This window comes from Leptopilina heterotoma, unplaced genomic scaffold (genome assembly GCF_015476425.1).
Source record: "Leptopilina heterotoma isolate Lh14 unplaced genomic scaffold, ASM1547642v1 Lhet_123, whole genome shotgun sequence".
Lineage (NCBI taxonomy): Eukaryota > Metazoa > Arthropoda > Insecta > Hymenoptera > Figitidae > Leptopilina > Leptopilina heterotoma.
Window position 1 is genome coordinate 458,968 of NW_025110842.1, and position 22,117 is coordinate 481,084.

General features: G+C 24.3%; 2 protein-coding genes across 6 annotated transcripts in view; one reads left to right on the forward strand and one right to left on the reverse strand.

Moving 5' to 3' along the window:
* The window catches only part of LOC122512628 (potassium voltage-gated channel subfamily H member 6), a 240,637-nt gene that overhangs the window by 193,281 nt on the left and 25,239 nt on the right, over positions 1-22,117 (reverse strand). The window lies entirely within an intron of this gene.
* Positions 266-5,769, forward strand: LOC122512631. Of its 5 annotated transcripts, none has more exons than XM_043628574.1 (2): positions 266-804; positions 3,578-5,769. In XM_043628574.1, the coding sequence occupies exon 2, from the start codon at positions 3,642-3,644 to the stop codon at positions 5,115-5,117; it is 1,476 nt and encodes a 491-aa protein (XP_043484509.1). In that variant the 5' UTR covers positions 266-804; positions 3,578-3,641; the 3' UTR covers positions 5,118-5,769. The 5 variants fall into 5 exon arrangements, with proteins under 5 accessions (XP_043484509.1, XP_043484512.1, XP_043484508.1 ...); XM_043628577.1 differs by having other exon boundaries at positions 3,583-5,769; XM_043628573.1 differs by lacking the exon at positions 266-804 and adding an exon at positions 864-1,312.

A 22,117-nucleotide genomic window follows, 5' to 3' on the forward strand; every position in this document is an offset into this window, starting at 1 on the left:
TTAAAAGTCTCCTTCTTCTTCAAAAGTCTTTTTTACTTCATCGGATTCGCTTAAAACTGGTTAGTCGGGGGTAACCAAAATTTGATTTTCAAAAAAAAATCTTTAAAAAATTGTGTTTTTTTGTAAATAATTGTATGTAATTTGTTTATTTATAAATTTTCAATATTTTTTATTGCAGCATTCGAAAGAGCGGTTCCTGAGCTTTAAGAAATGTCTATTGCAAAATTTTTAGCAATCCGTTTTCATACTAAAAATTTCTCCCAAAGTTCGTATAAAATTTTTGTACATTTGGTCCTTAAAGGGTTAAAGGGTTATGACATTCTAGAGATCGAAAAAATAGGTGTTTTTTGAGAATTTTTTTTAAAGCAAACCACGAAGGCAATCACAATTATGATCTGAGGAGTTTATTGTACATTTGTTAAAGTGTAAAAATTATAAATATTATAAAATTTTATTGAAATTTGTGGCGCTGATTTTTCTAATCTGGTTTTTGGCGCGAAGGGTCAGTATAGTTTCCAATTATCATTATTTCCATTCAACTTGAATTCTCCCGCGCTTCTTGTATGCGTAAAAAAGCAGATTTACATTATGGTCACAACTGAAAAGATATTTTCGTTCTTCATAATCAGTTGACGTGTTGCGCAAAATATCGGCACTACTTTTTAAATCGTGCAAAAAATAAAAAATACTTTTAATAATATATCAAAGTGTAATTAGCATTAAATTTTTTTAGTTTTCACTCTCAGCCTTAAAGCAGTTTTACGTAGAAGGAAGTGAAGTCATTTCATCCTCTAATCTACATTAGTAAGTGATTTTAAATTCTTCTCTCTTTGCGGTAACTTTTTTATTCTTGCCTTATCGTAAGGTGTGGCTTTGGTTAGCAACAAATAAATTGCATTAATATGATTATATTGCTATACGTAAAAAAAAGATATTTAATCTTTTAAAATTTCCATGGAATAAGAAAAAAAGATACAGTAACTATCCGTTATTTACCCTACAGAAAATAAATATTGACAAAAACGAATTTATCTTCAATAATTCTAAAAATAGTTTTCGCGTTTACTGATTGAACTGTCGTCGACCAAAGAGATACTTTTACGCTTTACTATATGTGAAATTATTTCAGATGTCCGCAAGTGACATACCACGAACTTATAAACTTTTAAAAAATATTAACGATATAGTTAAAGTTTTTACAGTGAGTTTACGAAATATTTTTAAAAAAACTTTTATAATATAAAAATTATTTTAATGCACTTCTGATTCTATCCTGAACTTTCTTTTAAAGGAAAGCATTTTAAAATTGAAGGTATGAATATTCTCGAAATCTTATTTGACGAAAACACATTTAACATAAATTTAAATAGATATTGACTACTTTAAACAAAATAATGAAAATATTTAATATAACACACTGGTAAATTTTTCTTTTTGTTTACTTTCTTTTTACATATAAGTTAATTGAAATTAAAAAAAATTTAAGTTAAAGATAAATTTAAAAAAAAATAAATAAATAAAAAAAAATTAAAAAAAAAATTTTTTTTTAAATTTTTATTATTTTATTTTTTATTTTTTTTATTAATTTTTTTTTTAAATTTAAGTTAATTTAAATTTAATTTAAATTTTTTTAATTTTAATTAAATTTTAATTTAAATTTGAAATCCTTCTGAAATTCAATTATTTATAAAGATTGTAAAAACTCTTAGAAAATTGGATTACTTGTAAAAGTTTCAACTAAAATTATTAAAATTTTGCAATTTTCTAAAACTGCAATTCAAAACGTTTCGAAATTCAAATACTGATAAAAACTTTTTTTAAATTTCAATTAAAAATCATTTGAAATTGAGTTATTGGTAAAAAATTATAAAATTTCAATTTGAAATGCTTTGAAATTTAATTATTTATAAAAATTATAAATTTCAATTTGAAATCATTTGAAATTCAACTATTTGTTAATTTTCTATAATTTTCATCTGAAAACTTCTGAAAATCAATTACTTATGAAAATTTCAAAATTCAAACTTTATTAAATTCAAATATTTATAATTTTTATTTTTAATTTCAATTGAAAATTATTTGAAATTGAATTACTTATAGGAAATTTTTAAACTTTAATATAAACTCTTAAAAATTAAATTATTTATAAACATTATAAATTTCAATTTAGATTTTTTTTTTGAATTTCAATTTGAATTTTTTAATTTAATTATTTATAGAAATTTCTAAAATTTCAACTTAAAATCATTTTGAGATTTCATTATTTAAAAAAAATTTTTATTTTAATTTGAAATGCTTTAAAATTTAATTATTTATAAAAATTATAAATTTCAATTTGAAATTCTTTAAAATTTAATTATTTATAAACATTATAAAAAAAACCTTTCGAACTTTGATTATTTATGAAATTTTTAATTAGAATTATTCAAAATTTGCAAAATTTTAATTTGAAACCTTTCTGAAAATTCAATTATTTAGCAAAATTTCAATATTAAAATCATTTAAAATTAAATTATTTCTCAAAATTTATAAAATTTTAATTGGAAACCTTTGAAATTCAATTATTTATAAAAATTATAAATTTCAATTTGAAACCTTTTGAAATTCAATTATTTATAGAAATTTCTAAAAATTTTAATTTGAAATTCAATTATTTATAAAATTTTAAATAATTTTGATTTTTTATGAAAATTTCTAAATTTCTAAACTTTCAATTTGAAATCATTTGAGCTTCAATTATTTAAAAAATTTGTTAAATTTTAATTTGTAACCTTCTAAAATTTAATTATTTATCAAAATCACAATATTGAAATAATTTAAAATTCAATTATTTATAAAAATTATAAATTTCAATTTAGAACCTTTGGAAATTCAATTAATCACAAAAACTTATAAAATTTTTATTTGGAACCTTGTTAAATTCAATTATTTATAGAAATTTCTAAAAATTTGAGCTTGAAATCATTTGAAATTCAATTGTTTACAAAATTTTCAATAATTTTAATATGAAAACTTCGGAAAATCAATTATTTATGAAAATTTAAAAATCTTAATTTGAAGCCTTTGAAGTTTATTTATAAAAATTTTTGATTACTAAATTCAATTTAAAAACATTTGAATTTCAATTACTTATAAAAAATTTACAAATTTTAATTGGAATCGCTTTGAAATTTAATTATTCATAAACATTATAAAACCAAACTTTAAAAACTTTAATTATTTTTGAAATTTTCAATTACAATTAAAAAAAAAAAAAAATTTACAATAAAATTTTTTTTAAAATTTGCTAAATTATAAATTTTCAATTTGAAAGCTTTTGAAATTTAATTATTTATAAAATTTCTCCTTTCTTCGTTATTTAATGTTTATTATTTTTTTAAACTTCTTATAATTAGTTTTCTTCAATATATCATTTTTCATTTATCGATTTATTCGTACTTCACTGATATTTATCTTAAATCAACTTTTCTTAACACAATTTCTCACTTATGGATTTTATTCATCATCTTAAAACTTCATTATCAATTTTCGGTAATCGTTATAATACATTATAACTAAATTTTTTTTTATGTTGTAGAACAGCAGCGAAAAAAAATAATACTCAAATCATATCAGGAAAGGCTACTTTCGAATTTTTGAAAATGTTCAGCGAATACGATTTAATGACATTGAGGAAGGCGCTCGAAGACTCTGCACAGTACATGACAAGGGAAGTTAAAGACGAACATGTGGCGATCTGCATCGGAGCAACAAGAGCTGGGAAAAGTACACTAATTAATTACTTAATAGGCAACAAACTGAAAGCCGTGCGAGTGACGCGGGTTCAGCCAGTGACAATAGTCAAAGCAGACAATGAATCAAGTGGACCGGAAATTGGTGCTGGATCGACATCAAAAACCACAATACCCACAAGGTGGACATCGAATAATTTACCCGACCTAGTCATCTGGGACGCTCCCGGCTTTGACGACAACAGAGGAGCAGTGCAAGACATCACCAATGCATTTTATCTCTACCAATTGGTGCAGAACGTTAAATCTCTAAAAGTCGTTTTAGTTGTCGACATCAATGACATTCTTCACGATAATATCAAACATTTCCTCACAGTCTTGAAAGCTGTCGAAAGTCTATTGGGCAGCAGAATGAAGTCACTATTCTCAGCGATTTCAGTAATTTTCACAAAGGTGCCAAATACTCTCGAAGATATTCCCGTTGACATGCAATTTATAAACGAAAAATTAACATACCAATTTCTATCCAGCAACGACTTGGAATTATCACAAGTTTCCGTAGACTTTGTTCGGTATTTAATGGCAAACAACAATCAAGTAGCTTTCTTTAAAAGAACTCAAGTCGCTGATGTCACTTCAGCCATTGATGTAAATATTTTTCCCGTCATTAAAAATTCCGCAAGCATTCTAAGAACCACTCTTCAAGAACTACGTCCTAGCATTTCAGAATCCTCGAAGCTCTCCTTATTCCACGGCAGGGAGAAATTAATCTCAAAGACATCATTCACTGATTTGGAAAACGCAATCAGTGCTTTATGTCAGATCAAGATACAAGAAGTAGAATCGTTGGTAAACAATAATCCTGAAACAGAGCAGAAAATAATGAATCTCAAGAGAAAGCTAACTATTATTGAATCAAAATTAATGAATGCCATTCTTTACGAAGTTGATTTTTTCAAAAAACTGGAAATTCTCGAATCAATTGATATTGAAATTAAAATCAAAATAATTGAGCATAACTTGATAGATAAAATTAAACTCATGGGATTTGTTGATAAATTATTGGACCTCGAAGAACTTACGATATTGGCACTCAATGTTCAAAGTGTTTTATTGTCATCAGTTTCAAAAGTGAAAGAGGCGATTTCTTTAACAAGTGTAAAATTAGGCGAAATAACACATCAAAAGCATATGGAAGATATGCAACAAGAACAGGAAAGACACAATAATGAAATTAAGGATTTAGAGAAAAAAATACAAGAATTAACTGCCTCGAATGATAAAAAAAAGGGTTTTTTCAAGACTCTTTTCAAGACTGTTACCAAACCTATCAAAGATGTCTGTAATTTTGTTGATGATGTTTTAGATAAAGCTTTTAAATCGTAAAAAAGTATTATTTAAAAACTATTCTTTACAAAATTCTATGATTCTAAGAATTACTCAATGAAATAATCATCAAAAATATGTAAAGTACGTTTTATTGCATGAGTATTGATGTCTAAAATAATTTTTTTTAATAAAATTTAATTACAACGGTTGTACAGCATTTTATTCGAAGAAGGCTTCTTTTTTTACATAAAAAATGTTAAACTGCATAGGACTAGGCAAAGAGCTGTAAGCATCAGGAAAATACAAACTTTTTTCAATAAATCGTAAAAAAAATTTCTAATTTTTCGCTTAAAAATATATAAAAATCACCAATTCCTTTTCCTGTATTTTTTCTGTAATCTACACGTGAAAATAAATAAAAATACCCAACGCCAGTCCAGTATATTAAGAATTATGAGAACTAGCAAGATTAAAATTATTATTAAAAATTTTAATTTTTCATTGAAAACACCATGAAGATGAATTCTAATCATTTTCGCTATATTTGTGCTGTAATTTACGCGTGAAAATACATAAATTCGCCAATTCCACGAATAACGAGGCGCGAAGCATTGCACACTTCCCTAGTAGAAATTTGTCGTGGCATGACTAGATTTATTCAAGTTACTGTACAGTTTTAGTCATGGAAGTTTAATCTAGCTTAACTGGCGAATTACTAGACAGCTACTGCATAACACTGTTAAAGAAAATATAAAGTTGAACTTGATTATTACTGCATAGAAGTCCTGTACAGTTATTTTCATGGCACTGTCGAGGCGTTCCGAGAAATGATGTTCCAAAGTTTGTCGTGGCGTTAGCGCTACCGCCAGTTTCAGTAACTAAACAGTTGTGTATTGACATTTTCGAAATATTTTCTATAAAATAAATCTTTTGGTTTTACAGTTTATAGTTTTTATAATTTTAATTTTGTTCTTTTATTTTACTGTTGACAACTAAATAACAAATTTTTTAAATTATTTAATATTAAAATTTTGATTTAATAATAAAAATTTCTTTTCAATCAAAATTTATTTTTAATGAAAATTCCTTTAGAAAAAAAAAATTTTTTTAAAATTCGCTTCAATTAATTGAGTTAATTAAAATAACTAATTTTTTAAATTCAGAAGACAATTTCTTTTCAAGATTATATACTCTTATTATATGTATAAATATTAATTTAACAAACCTGTTACATACAAAAAGTTAGAATTGGTCCAATAAAGTGAGGTTATGTTTTACATTGATGAATTGACGTTGACATATGTATAGCTCTCCGATCTGAATAACAGAACTGTCTATAATTAATGACAGTAGACAGTAACAATTTATTACTAATTCCTTACGGAAAAAATAGACATAATTCTAGTTACACCCGCGAATTATTTCTTTCAGTGTATACTCTGATGTATTTATGGAAAATGTCTACACAACACTGTTCAGTTGCTGGACTGACGGTAGCGCTAACGCCACGACAAACTTTGAAACATAATTTCACGGAACGCCTAGACAGTACCATGAGAATAACTGGACAGACAGAACTTCTATACAGTAATAATCAATAAGTTCAACTTTAGAGTGTTATGCAGTAGCTGTCCAGTAATTCGCCAGTTGAGCTAGAAAAGATGAAAAAGGGAACTGCTTTACCTGCCGGTAGAGTATGGTTCTTATTTTTCCGGAATCGTCCATCGACTAGAACGGCCGTGATGCGTAAAGCGTGCGTTTAGGTATTTCGTCCCAGTGTGACCCGAGTTCGCTCCCCGAAACCGCTAGATATTTTTCGTTTGAACTGAATTAATTCTTCATATTAGGGTTTACTTATAAGTTTGTAGTGTGATAAAATAATAATATTTATTTCAGTGTTGTGCTTAATTAAAGGAAAAAGTGAATGTTGTTTAATGTAAAAAAATGACATGTGTTCAAGAATCAGTAATTTTTATATTTTTTTTTAATTATGTAGTTATTTAAAAATAATTTTACAGATAATTTATTATAAATCATTTATTATACGGAACAATAGATACACCAACAGTAAAAATATAGTTTCGTAAAATTTTAATTTATTTAATTTGTTGACAAAAAAATTTAACGTTATATTTTCAAATTTGTACGTGTTTAATACGTAACGTCAATATAAAGAAAGTTTTGACATTTCCAAGTGAATTATTTTGTATAGTTTTTCTACAGGACTGATGATCAGAAACTGTAAAATTTGACTGGACAATAACTTGAAGAAATTAGCGTGACATCACTTTATAGTTTTTAGCCAGTTTAACTGTAAAGTGCCTCGAAATTTTCCAGTGGAACTGTCCAGTGCCCTTAAAGATACTATGACAAATTTCTACTAGGGTTGCGTCAACCCTCACCAAAATTACGAAAAATCATCTACCAACCCATAATAACAAGCTTACATTTTGAGTTAAAAAGAAAATAAATATTTATTTCTATTTAAAGAATTTATAGGGGAAAACTTTTCTTTTTGGGGGAAAATTTAAATTAAACTAGGGAAAACTGTATTAGTCACGTGGTCACACTATAAAGGTACTGCCACAGTTCTTTATCGACAGCTGCCTGCGCAGGCAGCCGGCCTCAATTAGGCAGAAGATTTAAATTAATATTTTTTTAAATTAAAATTATTATTAAAACTGAATAAAAAATACTAATTATTATAATTTTTATTATTATCTTTAATTTAATTTAATTATTACAATTAAAAATAAAAAATTATTAATTTAATTTTAATATTAATTTAAATCTTCCGCCTAAATTAAGGACTGTGGCAGGACTTTAAATGAGTTATAAGGGTGCAGTCCCATGACACCGTTTTGCGTTGCGTTTTGTAACTAGGCCATGAGTGTGAGAGAGATGAAGATATATGTTCGCTATATTTGCACTCATGGCCTAGTTACAAAACGCAATGCAAAACGGTGACATGGGACTGCACCCTAAATCCATGACTGTTTTCGGCATGGTCATCTCATGGATTGCGATCCAGATCACAAAGTAACCAATCACAACATAGGAAAAGTGATCTGGATCGCGATCCATGACCATGCAGAAAACGGCCCATGTGAGAGATCGAAAACTGCCATGTGCCATTTCTTCTTGAACAGTCTTTGAGAATAACACGTTATCTTTGTGCTTATAAATCATTAAACGAAAATTGAATTAATTGTTTATTTGAGTTCGTTAATAAAGTTGATTAATAAAGGATATATTTTTCATCAAGTTGAATTGGTGGGTAAGTACTATTCATTATAATATTAATTCCTGCATGAAGAAAACGAATTGTTACGTTGAATAAAAAATTGTTAATACAGAACTAACATATTTAGTTTATTGTCCTAACAAGTCAAATTTTTACTAATAACACTAAATCTGTTGTGGTAACAAAAAATGTAACAATAACATACGAAATTTGTTGCTTTTATATTAGCAATTCTTTTTTTCTCTGGCTGTTTTCGGCGTTCTTCCCCGGATTAACTCCGATTTAATGATGGTCCAATCATTTATAACAATTACTTTATTTATATAAATAAATTTATACAATTTAATTTTAGTAATAGTAATTGTACTATTTATACAATTACTACTTTATCACAATTAATCGGAATTAACTTGAGGGCATAAGAAAGCCGGATAGTTCTCGAAGTTTCTTTCGAACTGCGTCACACTCCTAGGGTGGGGGGATGGGGTCAAAATTAGTCCGAAAAAGCGTGACGTAGTTTATGAATGACCCCTTAGGGGACGTCCGTAAGCTACGTGGACCCATTTTTTGGAAATTTTGACCCCCTGCACCCACTTAGATGAAATTACATGTATTAGCGCCATTTTTTCTCTTATCATTGCCTATAATGGTTAATGTCGTCTATATTTCATATAATCTATTGATGATTTATCGTGTATTTATAAATATTAACAGAGTTGCCACGTAATTTTCATGACCTTGAAAAAACCTGGAAAGTCAGGGACTTTTGATTAGAATTTAAAATTTTTTAATTCTGTTGTTTCAAGATAATTGAATTTTTATAAACAAATAATTAAAATTTCTTTCTATAGGTAACTATTAAAAATAATTTACTTTTTTTAAAGAAATTTATTTTAAATATTTCGAAAATAATCAAGGAAAGTTAGTCACCGTAATTATAATATTTGACTTTTCAAAAATTTCTTCGCAAATATATTCAATTATTTTCATAAATAGCAAAATTCTTCGCAGATTTACTAAATTCTTTTAAATATTATTTTCAAAAAATATTCTTTACAAGCATTCAATTATTTTCATAAATTTCCATAAAATTCTTAAAAAAAAACAATTCAATTATTTTCAAAATTAATAAAATTCTTCGCAGAAATTCAATTATTTAAAAAAAAAATCTAAAAAAAACTCAACATTTTAATTATTTTTATAAATGAATAGGAAAATTCTTCGACAAAATTAAATTACTTTCAGGAATTTTAATAAAAATTCATTGTAAAAAATTCATTACTTCCATAAATAACAAGAATTCAATTATTTTCACAAATTTTTCTTGATTCAATAATTTGTCAATTTAATATTTTAATGAAATTTCCAAAAAGAATTCAATTATTAAATAACAATTTTGACAAAATTCTACACGAATATTCAATTATTTTCTAAAAGAATGAAAATTTCATAGGAATTGAAATATTAAAAATAGAATTTTATCTAAATTTTCTTTAAAAAAATCAATTATTTGAAACTCATTTTTTTTATAAAAACCTCGCAATAATTCAATTATTTACATAAATAATAAAACTCATTGCAGAATTTCAATTATTTTTTATACAATTTTAGTCGAATTTCTCGAAACATGTATTTATTCTTAGAAATTTGATTAAAATTCGTCGAATGAATTCAATTATTTCCATAAATAGCAAAATTCTTCAGATTTACGAAATTCTTTTGAAAATTCTTTTTACAAAAATTTTTCACAAGAATTCAATTCTTTTCATAAATTTCCATAAAATTCTTAAAAAAAAACAATTCAATTATTTTGAAAATTAATAAAATTAAAAAAATAATAATAATAATAATAATAATAATAATAATTTTTTAATTAATTTACGTTTAAAATTTTTTTTTTAATTTTCCTCAAAATTTCAATCATCTTTATAAATAATAAAATTCTTCTTCAAAATTCAATTATTTTCAATATTTTTTTAAATAAAATTCTTGCCAAAATTTCAATTATTTTCAAAAACTTTCATCATTTCAAACAAATTTTTTACAGAGATTTAATTATTTTTAATACAATTTTAATCTAATTTCTCGAAAAATGAAATTATTCTTAAAAATTTTATGGAAATTCATGAAAAGAATTTTAATTACCAATTTAAAAAATTTGTTGATAAAATTCTTTAAATGAGAATTACAATTGTTTTAATAAAATTCAAAGTTTTTTAAAAATAAAGGAAAAAATGTTTATAAATTCTATTTGTCAATTGCAAATAATAATTGAAAATGAAAATTTTTGAATTTTTAGAAAGTAGAGGAAAAAATGTTACTCAAAAAAAAAATGTTCCGTTACATTTTTACGAATTTCTTTAAATGTATAATATTATTCAAAAACATTAATAATTTCTTTTTTAAAGAAATATTTAATTATTATTATTTTTCCACAGGAATTAAGACATTCAAAAATTCCAAATTCAAATCTTTTCAAAATTAAACAACTTATAAAATTATTTTAAAATAATTTTTTAATTTTTTTTAATTTTTTTTTTTATTATTTATTTATTTTTTTTTTTATTATTTATTTTTTATTTATTATATTTATATTTATATTTATATTATTTATATTTATATTTATTTATTTTTTTTTATTTTTTTTTTTAGTGATCGATTTCATCATGTTTTATAATAATTTATAATAATTAAAAATTTACGAAAATAATTGAATTATTGCGAATAAATTTATAAAAAAAATTGTAAATAATTATTGAATTCCTGTGGAATTTTTATTATTTTTGACAATAATTAAATGTTTGTGTACAATTTTATTAAATTTTTTTTTTCAAATAATTGAATTTTTCTCGGGAATTTTTAATAAAATAGTAGATATTGAAAATAATTGAAATTAAGACAAGAATTTTATTGTCATTTTTGAAAATGATTTATCTTTGAAAAAAATTTTGTTATTTACAAAGATAATTGGGATTTTGACGAGAATTTTTTTTTAATTTTAAACATAATTGAATTTTATCAGATGAATTTTATTACTTTTGAAAATAATTGAATTTCTGCAATAAATTATTAAATTATTAATAATAATAAAATAACAATAATTAATAATAATAATTAATTAATACATTAATAAAAAAAATATTTGAAAAATCGATTTTTTCAAAATTATGACTTTTTTTGCCCCTTAAAGGTCAAAAAAAAAAAAATGGTTTTTTTCAATCAAATTTAATTCATTATATAAAAAATATTTATAAATGAAAGTTTTTATAGGTTAAAAGTTATTAAAAAATACTAATTGAAACAAAAAGTTTTTTTATTTAATGGCAGCTGCTAAAATACGTTGGTGGGTGACAGGATTACTCATATTAAAATTTTTTTTCTTGTGATAACATTATTCAATTGTCTTATATAATTGTCTATTTTTCATGTTGCAGAACATGGCAGAGGAATTTGGGAACAAAGATGTGGAATCATCGGAGAATAATAATCCAAAAATAAAGGAGGAAATAGAAAATTCGTCCGATTCAATGTTGATATTATTATTATTTATTTATTTATTTATTTATTTATTTATTATTATTATTTATTATTTATGTTGATATTTCGAATAAAAATAACGATTTAAATAAAAAATCTAAATATTTAAATAAAATAATAAAAGTATTAAATAAAATAAAAAAAGTATTTAAAAAAATAATAAAAGTATTAAATAAAATAATAAAAGTATTAAGGGCATTTGAACCATTATGACGTCATGGGTTCTGCAAAGCATGTGTTTTAAGGCTGTGACGTCATCATGGTTCAAATGCCCTTAAATAAAATAATAAAAGTATTAAATAAAATGATAAAAGAATTTAAAAAATTTGAAAAAGGGGGACGTTGGAAGAAATATTTAAAGATTATTTGCAAAGTTGCAGCAAAATCATTTTGCGAAGCCGTGCTGCATAAAATTGTAGACACTATATATGGTCAACTATTTTTCAACTATTCTTTCAACTACTTTTCCAACTACTTTTCCAACTACTTTTTCAACTACTTTTTCAACTATTTTTTCAACTATTTTTTCAACTACTTTTTCAACTATTTTTTCAACTACTTTTTCAACTATTTTTTCAACTACTTTTTCAACTATTTTTTCAACTAATTTTCTAAATAATTTATTCCATTATTTTAAAAATTCAATTATTATAAGAATTTATAAGAATATTGTGCGTATGGTTTGCTTTCTACATATGTGAATGATCGCGAACGCTATCTCCGTTTTCGATGCTGTCTTCCTCTCTTCCCTTGGGTGGACTGAGTAGCTCGAGGGGGGTTGGGTGTCAGTATCGAAATATAGGCGACGGATGATAATTGTTACAATGTATCGTTTTTATAAATATTGTATGCATATTCTTGATTTGTCTACGTTTATTAATATTACCATGTTAAATTATATGAGATAAAAAACATTGAATAAATTAACTTTAATAATCAAAAATTCATTCATTCTTTTTGTCCACACCTAAAGTTTGTCATGTGCTTAATGCATGCTTTTGTTTTTTTTTCTTTACAAAAAAAAAAATTGTATGACATGTCGAAAATATGCAGGTATTTTTCGTTCGATTGGCCTGAAAATTTTACTGTATATATTTCCCATAAATAAAAATCCCTTAATTAATCTTTTCATGTTAATTATTTACTTACAAAATAATAGTTTTATAATTTTTACAAACTAAAAATTATTTCCTTTCTTTATCATACTATTAAACCTTTGCGTAGGCAACCCGCTCAATCTTTCTAATTGGTCAAATTATTATTGGTCAAATTATTATACACATCTTACACAGAAAAAAGTGAGTGTCATTTTAACACTGAATTCGGTGTTAAAAGTGTCTGCATCAAACTTTAGCTCGGAAGTGTTATTTTAACACCGAAAATAAGGTAAATTTTCTATTATAGAAAATTTATCCTCACTAAAATTACCCTACCAAAATTTACCCGCATCAAAAACAACACTCGCTTTTCTCTGTGTATTGTGTCAAATTATTTTTTTAAAATTGTCAATAAGTAAAAAGTTTCGTAAAACATTCGAAAGTGTTGGATAATTTGAAAAGAAAGAAAGAAAGCAGAAACTTTTAGAAAAAAAATTTTCATAGAAGTGAATAAAGTAAATCAATTTTTATAAATTAGAAACCATATAGATAATTTAACCAATATGAGGTAAGAACTAATTCATTTTTTTAAGTTATTGTAATTAATAAATTATTTATAATTTTATCTAATGTTCCAATTACTTAGTAACTAATTTTCCCAAACAATAAAAAACATTTAATAAAATTTAGATATAATTTAATTTTTAAAAATTCTGTATTTTTGTCATTTGTAATATTTTTATTGATTACAATTTAATAAATTGTACCTCTATAAGTACTAATTAGCAATTTTAATTTTTAATCTTTGTAAAAAATTATTTTAATAAATATGAAAATTAAAAAAAAAATGTTCATATTTTTATTTTGACATATTCTATATTATGTACATAATTATAAACAAAAATATGAGGCATTTTACGTGAAATGTCCTAAGTTGAAATTTCAACTTCTTGAAAAAAATTGAAACTCAGGGAATTTGTTGTTCTGTCAAGTAGAAATGTGCCCCAAAAAATATTTTTGATTTTTTCGAAAATTTGGAGGGGGTAGAGGGGGGTCAATTTGCCCAATTTTGCTAACACCGGCTACTTTTTCAATTTTTTCTGAACATACTTGTAATGGGAAAAATTTTTTAGAATATGTTTCTGTAAGGTTTTTTCGTCCTCTTTCCAATGGTGTATTTTATTTTTTAATATTTTAAAAATTTACCCTAATTTTTAATAATTAATATTTAATTTTCAATTTCCCAAAAATCGGTCCGTTTTTTTTTAAATAAATTATTGCAAACGAAAGCTGAGGTTTTTTCCTATCGTCATGTAAATCTTCAGAATGCCCTTTTTTGTTTCTGAGTTATTAAATTTCAAAGAATAAATTACGTCGCGAGCGCCTCGCCTCACGCCGGTCAATTCAATTCAATTATCTTGAAGCAACAGAATTGAAAAATTTCAAAAATCTTATTTTTCAAAATTTTCAAAAAAAACTGCGAAAATTCAATTTTATTAAAAAAATTTCAGTATCTTTTTTTAAATTAACTAATAAAAATTTTAATTCTTAATCTTCGCACTTAGAAACATGAATACATTAGAATGTTACTCCTTATAAAATTTAATTATTTATCAATTATTAAATTAAAATACTTTGAAAATTAGATTTGTCAAAAAGTTTTTAATGAAATTCTTTAATAAAATTTATTATCTTTTGTTGAATTTCACAAAATTTCTACTAATTCGATAATTTTTTTAAAATTTATTTACATACTATATTTGAATGAGTGACCGATTTTTACAGTCAAATTAATTATTTTGAACTAATTTAAATTTAGAGAACAGTATAAATAACTATAAAAATTGAAATAAAAAGCGATTTTTTAAACACAAATTAAAATAATAAAACTTTTTCTTATTTTGTGTAAAAATTCCCGGCTTTGAATAAGATTTATGGCTTATTCCCGGTCAAATTAAATTCCCGGTTAGTAGACACCCTGGAATATATGTATACTACTTTTTTTCGTCACCGAGGCTACTATTTTCTACTTTTTTTCTCATCGAGGCTACTTTTCCTACTTTTTTTAAACTCATAATGGAGTGCAAAGCCTGCAGAAATTTAAAAATCTATGAATCGAAGTATTAAGAAAACGGGGGCGCATGATTATTCCTCAAATTTCAATTTCCTAATGTTCAAAACATCGAAATTCTTGTCATCGAAAAATCATTTCGCATAATTTTCAGTTTTCGAAATTTCATTCAACATAATTTTTAATTTATCGATTTATTCTTTATCCTATTATTTAAATAGTCGAATTGTTTTTTAATATAATTCTTAAGTCGAAAATTTTTTTGACATACATTTTGTTTTTCCGAATGACTATTTGTCATAATTATTAATCCTCCGAATTGACATTTGACATAATTTTCAAACCTTCGAAATATTATATTACATAAGTTTCATTTATCGAAATTTTATTTGTCATAATGTTCATTTACTCGAATTATCAAGTGACATAAAGCGCATTTACTCGAATTCTCATGTGACATAACCTTTAAATCTACGAAATGTCATATTTCAGAAATTTTAATTTATAGAAATTTTATTTTTCATAATTTTCATTTATTCGAATAACCATTTAACATAAAATTTATTTGTCCGAAATTTCATTTGACATAATTTTCAAACATCTGAATTACTTTTTAACCTATTATGCAAGTCACAGAAAGTTCATTTGTCCTAAAAATAACAATAGAAGTGAGAAAAATATTTGAAAATTTCATTGTTATTTTTAGGACAAATGAACTTTCTGTGACTTGCATTATAGGTTAAAAAGTAATTCGGATGTTTGAAAATTATGTCAAATGAAATTTTGGACAAATAAATTTTATGTTAAATGGTTATTCGAATAAATGAAAATTATGACAAATAAAATTTTTATAAATTAAAATTTCTGAAATATGACATTTCGTAGATTTAAAGGTTATGTCTCATGAGAATTCGAGTAAATGCGTTTTATGTTAAATGGTTATTCGAATAAATGAAAATTATGACAAATAAAATTTCGATAAATAAAATTTCTTAAATATGACATTTCGAAGATTTGAAGGTTATGTCACATGAGAATTCGAGTAAATGCGCTTTATGTCACTTGATAATTCGAGTAAATGAACATTATGACAAATAAAATTTCGATAAATGAAAGTTATGTAATATAATATATCGAAGGTTTGAAAATTATGTCAAATGGCAATTCGGAGGATTAATAATTATGACAAATAGTCATTCGAAAAAACAAAATGTATGTCAAAAAAATTTTCGACATATTAAAAATTATATTAAAAAACAATTCGACTATTTAAATAATAGGATAAAGAATAAATCGATAAATTAAAAATTATGTTGAATTAAATTTCGAAAACTGAAAATTATGCGAAATGATGTTTCGATGATAAGAATTTCGATGTTTTGAACATTAGGAAATTGAAATTTGAGGAATAATCATGCGCCCCTAAGAAAACTATTAACGCTTTAAGCGCACATTAGGTGTTTGACACCCGGACTTTAATATATTATTTAAACTCTAATATTTTGCTTGAATTCGTAAAAATTCAACAAGTGGCAACATCGAGCGGTATATTTTGTAGTTACCTTTGTGTTCCGCGAGTAAAATTAGTCACTCTTTTCGTTTTAATATAGTGATTTTAAGATATTTTTGCGCCAAGGTCACAGCCACAAAGAGATGGCGGGTCTACGTGTGGGCCCTATGATTAGCGGTCAAACCTGAAATTAATATGCAATGGTGGGGAGAGCTTAGAAGTGAGAGAGAAAGTTGCATGATCCAAGTAACAAGGTCTCGCCAAAGTCGGGCTCAATTTTAACTCGGTTCGCGCACCATAAAAAAGCCGACCAATCATAGCGATTACCTGAAGCGACGACCATATTGAAGCGCTAAATTTTGAATCAAATACAGAAACAAATTTAAAGAACATAAAGAATAATAAATTAAAAGTAAAATAATTCTTTATTAAATATTAATATTTTTTATTAAATACTTATTATTAACTTGATACATAACATTCACATATATTTATTTATATATTTAAAAACATTACATTTATCTCTAATGCTGCAAGAACTGAAGGGACAATTTCTTTTCAATTTTCAGTGGATAAATGATGAGATAAATTTTGAGCCAGATTAACTAAGACAACCTTTTTTTATTTTGAATTTTTTTAGGAATTGTTAATAACAACATTCAATTTTAATATTAATTATTAACTATTATTGGGATTGCGAACATTACAGGGAATTGACCTTTTGCAAAATAAGGCATTAGTGGTAAATTAGTAGATAAATTAGATACTAAATAAACATTTTCCAAAAAGCGAATTATTAGTTATAATAATAATAATAATAATAATAATAATAATAAACATAAAAATAATAATTATTATTATTATTAATAATTCATTATTGACAATTATAATTTAATAATAATGTCATAATATTTATTATTATTATTTTTTCTATTCTTATTAGTAGAAAGCTTCAATTATTCGGTTTAAAGTTTCCACATTCATTTATCATTATGTATTAAATGCCCTATAAATAAATTGCATGTTTCTTTTTTATTTTTTCTGTATAATTTCACTACATCAGTTTCAAAAAAAATTCACGCTATTTAGTATTAGCGAATTTTTTTACACGTTTTTTAGCTTTCCTTTTAGAATTTTTCTCATATACTTTCCTATTCAAAATTCGCAATCTTATGTGCGTTCGTGTACGTACCAGACACAATAATACCTTTATATCTAATTTATCCAGTGAATGTTGCTTGGAATCTTGAAAATCAAATTACTATTTATTGCAATATTTATTATTATTATTAATAACTTTATATTTATTAATATTAATACTAATTAAAAATAATAATTATTATTAAAAATAAAATAACATTCATAATAATTTATTAATATTAATTACCATTTATTGTAATATTTATTATTATTATTATCAATAATTTTATACGTATTAATATTAATAATAACAATTAATAATATTTATTATTAAAAATAAAAATATATTAATAACAATAACAATCTTATTTTCTGGATTTGAAACACATTTAAAAATACGCGGCTAGACTTTCAATATGGTCGTCACTTCGTCCGCATTCTGATTGGTGCTTGGTTCCACGTTTTTTTTGCCTGCGCGTGGCGAGACCTTGTTACTTGGATCATGGAAAGTTGTATCAGCATCAATGATCCATGCGAGAGATCGTTACCACTTTTATTTTATTAGTCTGCCAGTATAGACGTGCTTTTTTTGCTTACTTATAAATCAGTATAGTAATTTGAAGTATTAGTTTATTTGATTGTCAATAAAGTTGTTTAATAAAGACACGTCGTTTATTATTCAACTCAGTCAATCATAGTGGTCCTGGCTCAATATTTGTATCAATATTTAAATACATTTAAGGTAAGTCAATTTCTTTGGTTGAGTGGGTGGGGTCACAGCAATGCTTTGTAGTCAATCTAACGAAATCAGTTTTTCATCCATAACTTTTTAAATATTTATTTTTTAACCATAGTGTAATGAAAAATTATTCTTTATTTACCGAAAGCTATTTAACAATACGGGTTGAAGTAATGTTTGACTTTGTATTCGCGCTATGTGTCATGGCGTCACTCTCCCGCGATTTTCACGAGCGAGCCCGCCAAGCGAGGCAGTGTTACCAAATGACTAAGGCAAATTCCCCTAGTTTAATTCCAATTTCCCCTAAAAAAAAAACAGCCAACCATTACGAAAAATCCTCTACTAATATATAACAAGCTTGCATTTAGGTCAAATTTAAGAAAATAAATATTTATTTCTATTTTAAAAATCCAGGGGAAGTTTTTCTTTTTGAAGAGGTAAATTGGAATTATACTATAGGGAAATCTGTATCTGTCTAGTCACTTGGCAACACTGTCAGCATCAATGAGTCAGAGATCCATGGGGGGGGGAGATCGATATCATTTTTTTATAGTCTGCCGGTATAGACACGCTTTTTTTGCATACTTATAAATCAGTATAAAGTAGTAATTTATTTAATTGTTAATTATTTTTTCCATTTTGATAGTTGTTATTAGTAAATTACCAAAAAAAATTCTACGTTTCATTTTTTAAAAATTAGATGACTGATAAAAAGTTATTGATAGTTTTTTTAAAAATAATAAGAAGAAAGGTGTCAATTTTACTTCTCAAAATTATGAGCCTATTATTAAAAAACAAAATTCTTATAAAAGTTCACCTTTAAGTATTATTAACAATTACATTTCATTATGTAAAAAATGTTACAAACAAGTGCGTTTTACTTTCTAATGTAAAATATCGCCAAAAAAGCTATTATATTTTCATGTTTTATGTTTATATCAAAATTTAATAAAACTTTTGTGAATTCCTATTTCTAGTATTTTTTTCAATTTTTTCGACAACAGCATATATTCACTTAATTTTCTTACTTAAAAAACTAATTTTACTTTATTTAATTAATATGCTACTTTTTTCAATTTGTAGGACATTTTTTTTCCAAAATGCTACTTTTCCATACTTTTTTGGCCTGTAACTAGACTTCAAAGTCTGATATATTCCAGGGTGTCTACTAACCGGGAAATCCAGGAAAAACCGGGAATAAGCCAGAAATTTTATTCAAAGCCGAGAATTTTTACACAAAATTAGAAAAATGTTTATTATTTTAATTTGTGTATAAAAAATCAATTTTTATTTCAATTTTTATAGATATTTATACTGACGGTCGTTTTTCATTAACAATTTTAGTTTCTCGAATTTCTCGTAAAATGTCATCATTCTTAAAAATTGTATTAAAATTCATCAAAGTAATTCAATTATTTTAAAAAGCCTTCCAATAATTTATTTTTAGGTCAATACATTTTTAATTAAATTTCTTGCAAGAATTAACCCAGATAGCACGCAAGCTTGCTGCAAACTTGCACTGCAAGTTTTGCAAGATTGCAGTGCAAGCTTTCTGCAAGTTTGCAGCAAGCTTGAAATGTCTGGACTGCTGCAAACTTGCACTGCAAGCTTGCAGCAAGTTTGCACAGCAAGTTTGTGGAAAGTTTGCACAGCAAGCTTGCTGCAAAGTTGCAAATTTTTTTTATATATTCATAAAAAATTCTGCTTTTTGTACCTTTTTAAAATTCAATAAAATTAAAAATATTTGCAAAAAAGGGTAAAAAAAACATAATTTTTTATGCATACAAAAAAATTTTGCAACTTTGCAGCAAGGTTGCAGCAGTCCAGACATTTCAAGCTTGCTGCAAACTTGCAGAAAGCTTGCATTGCAATCTTGCAAAACTTGCAAATTGAAATTATTTTCAAAAGTTTTAATGAAATTCTTTCCAACAATTCAATTTTTTTTCAAAATAATTTCAATAAAATTCTTCAGTAGAAATTGAATTAATTTCAATAATTTATCAAAATTTAATTATTTTTAATATCTACTATTTTAAATAAAATTTTACAAAAGAATTGAATTAGAAATTAGAAACATATTAAAATTCGTCTCAAGAATTCAATTATTTTCGAAAGTAATAAAATTCTTCGCAAAAATTCAATTATGGTTCAAAAGTTTAAAAAAATTCTTGTCAAAATTTAAATTATTTTTAAAATTTTGAATAAAATTCTTGGCAAAATTTCAATTATTTTCAAAAACTTTTTTCAATTCAAACATTTTTTACATATGAGATTCAATTATTTTTAATACAACTTTAATCTAATTTCTCGAAAAATGAAATTATTCTTAAAAATTTTATTAAAATTCATCAACACAATTTTAATTACCAATTTCAAAAATTTGTTGATAAAGTTCTTTAAATGAGAATTCGATTTTAAAAAACATTCAATAAGTTATTTTTGTATTTAAATAATTAGATTTTCGTAGAATTTTCTAATAAACATTGATTTAAATATGAATTTCAGTTAAATGTTTAGATAATAATTGAATATTAAACACTGTACATTTGAATTAGTAAAAATGTTTTCTAATTTGGATGTAAAGTGAAATTATTTTTAAAAAAAATTAAATTAAACTTTTTCAAAGAAATTAATTCTTCAAAATTGCGAGTTAAAAGTATAGAAAATTCAAATTTTCAAAAATTTTAATTTGAAATCCTTTTTAAAATTATTCAGTTATTTAAATAAAAAAGATAGGATTTATTGAATAATTGAATGTTTTTTAAAATTAAATTCCTATCAAGAATTTTACCAACAAATTTTTTTTATTAATGTATTAATATACATTAATAAAAAAAAATATTTGAAAAATTAATCAAAATTATGAATGTATATGCCCCTTTAAGACCAGGTTCCTCCAAAAAACGGTTTTTTTCAAACAAATTTAATTCATAATATAAAAAAGATTTTATAATAGATGTAAATGTTTTTTGGATTATTTAAATGTAGTATACGATGTTTTTGTTTTTTGTTTTAAATATAATCCACTTACTTATTTCTATTTTTTAAAAATAAATATAAAATAAATATAAATAGATAAAAGTTTTTATAGGTTAAAAGATATTAAAAAATACTAATTTAAACAAAAATTTTTTTTATATAATGGCAGCTGCTAAAATACGTTGCTGTGTGACAGAATGGCTCATATTAAAAATTTCTTTTTTTGTGATAATATTATTCAATTGTCTTAATTGTCTATTTTTCATGTTGCAGAATAACATTTCAAAATTGCCACCGGTCAATCTTTAATAAAATTAAAGCAAGAGTTCTATGAATTGATTCAGAACATGGGAGAGGAAGTACAGAACGAAGTAATAGAGTTATCAGAGTTGATAGTTGACAATAATAATAATGTTAATATTCAGAATATAATGAAAGATCTTAGTTTGTTAGAAAAAAATGAACAAATGGAATTTATTGATAAATTATTGGACTCAATACTTGAGCAGCGTAATGATAAAATAGAAGTTAAAGATTTAAATAAAATAATAAAAAAATTAAAAAAATTAAAAAATAAAAAAATGGGACGAACGAAGAAATATTTAAAGTTTATTTGGAAACATGCAAAAAGATTATTTTGCAAAGTCGTGGTGAATGAAGTTCTAGACGATGAATGGTCAATGAGTTAAAAATTTAATTATTATAAGAATTTATAAGACTATTGTGCGTATTGTTTGGTT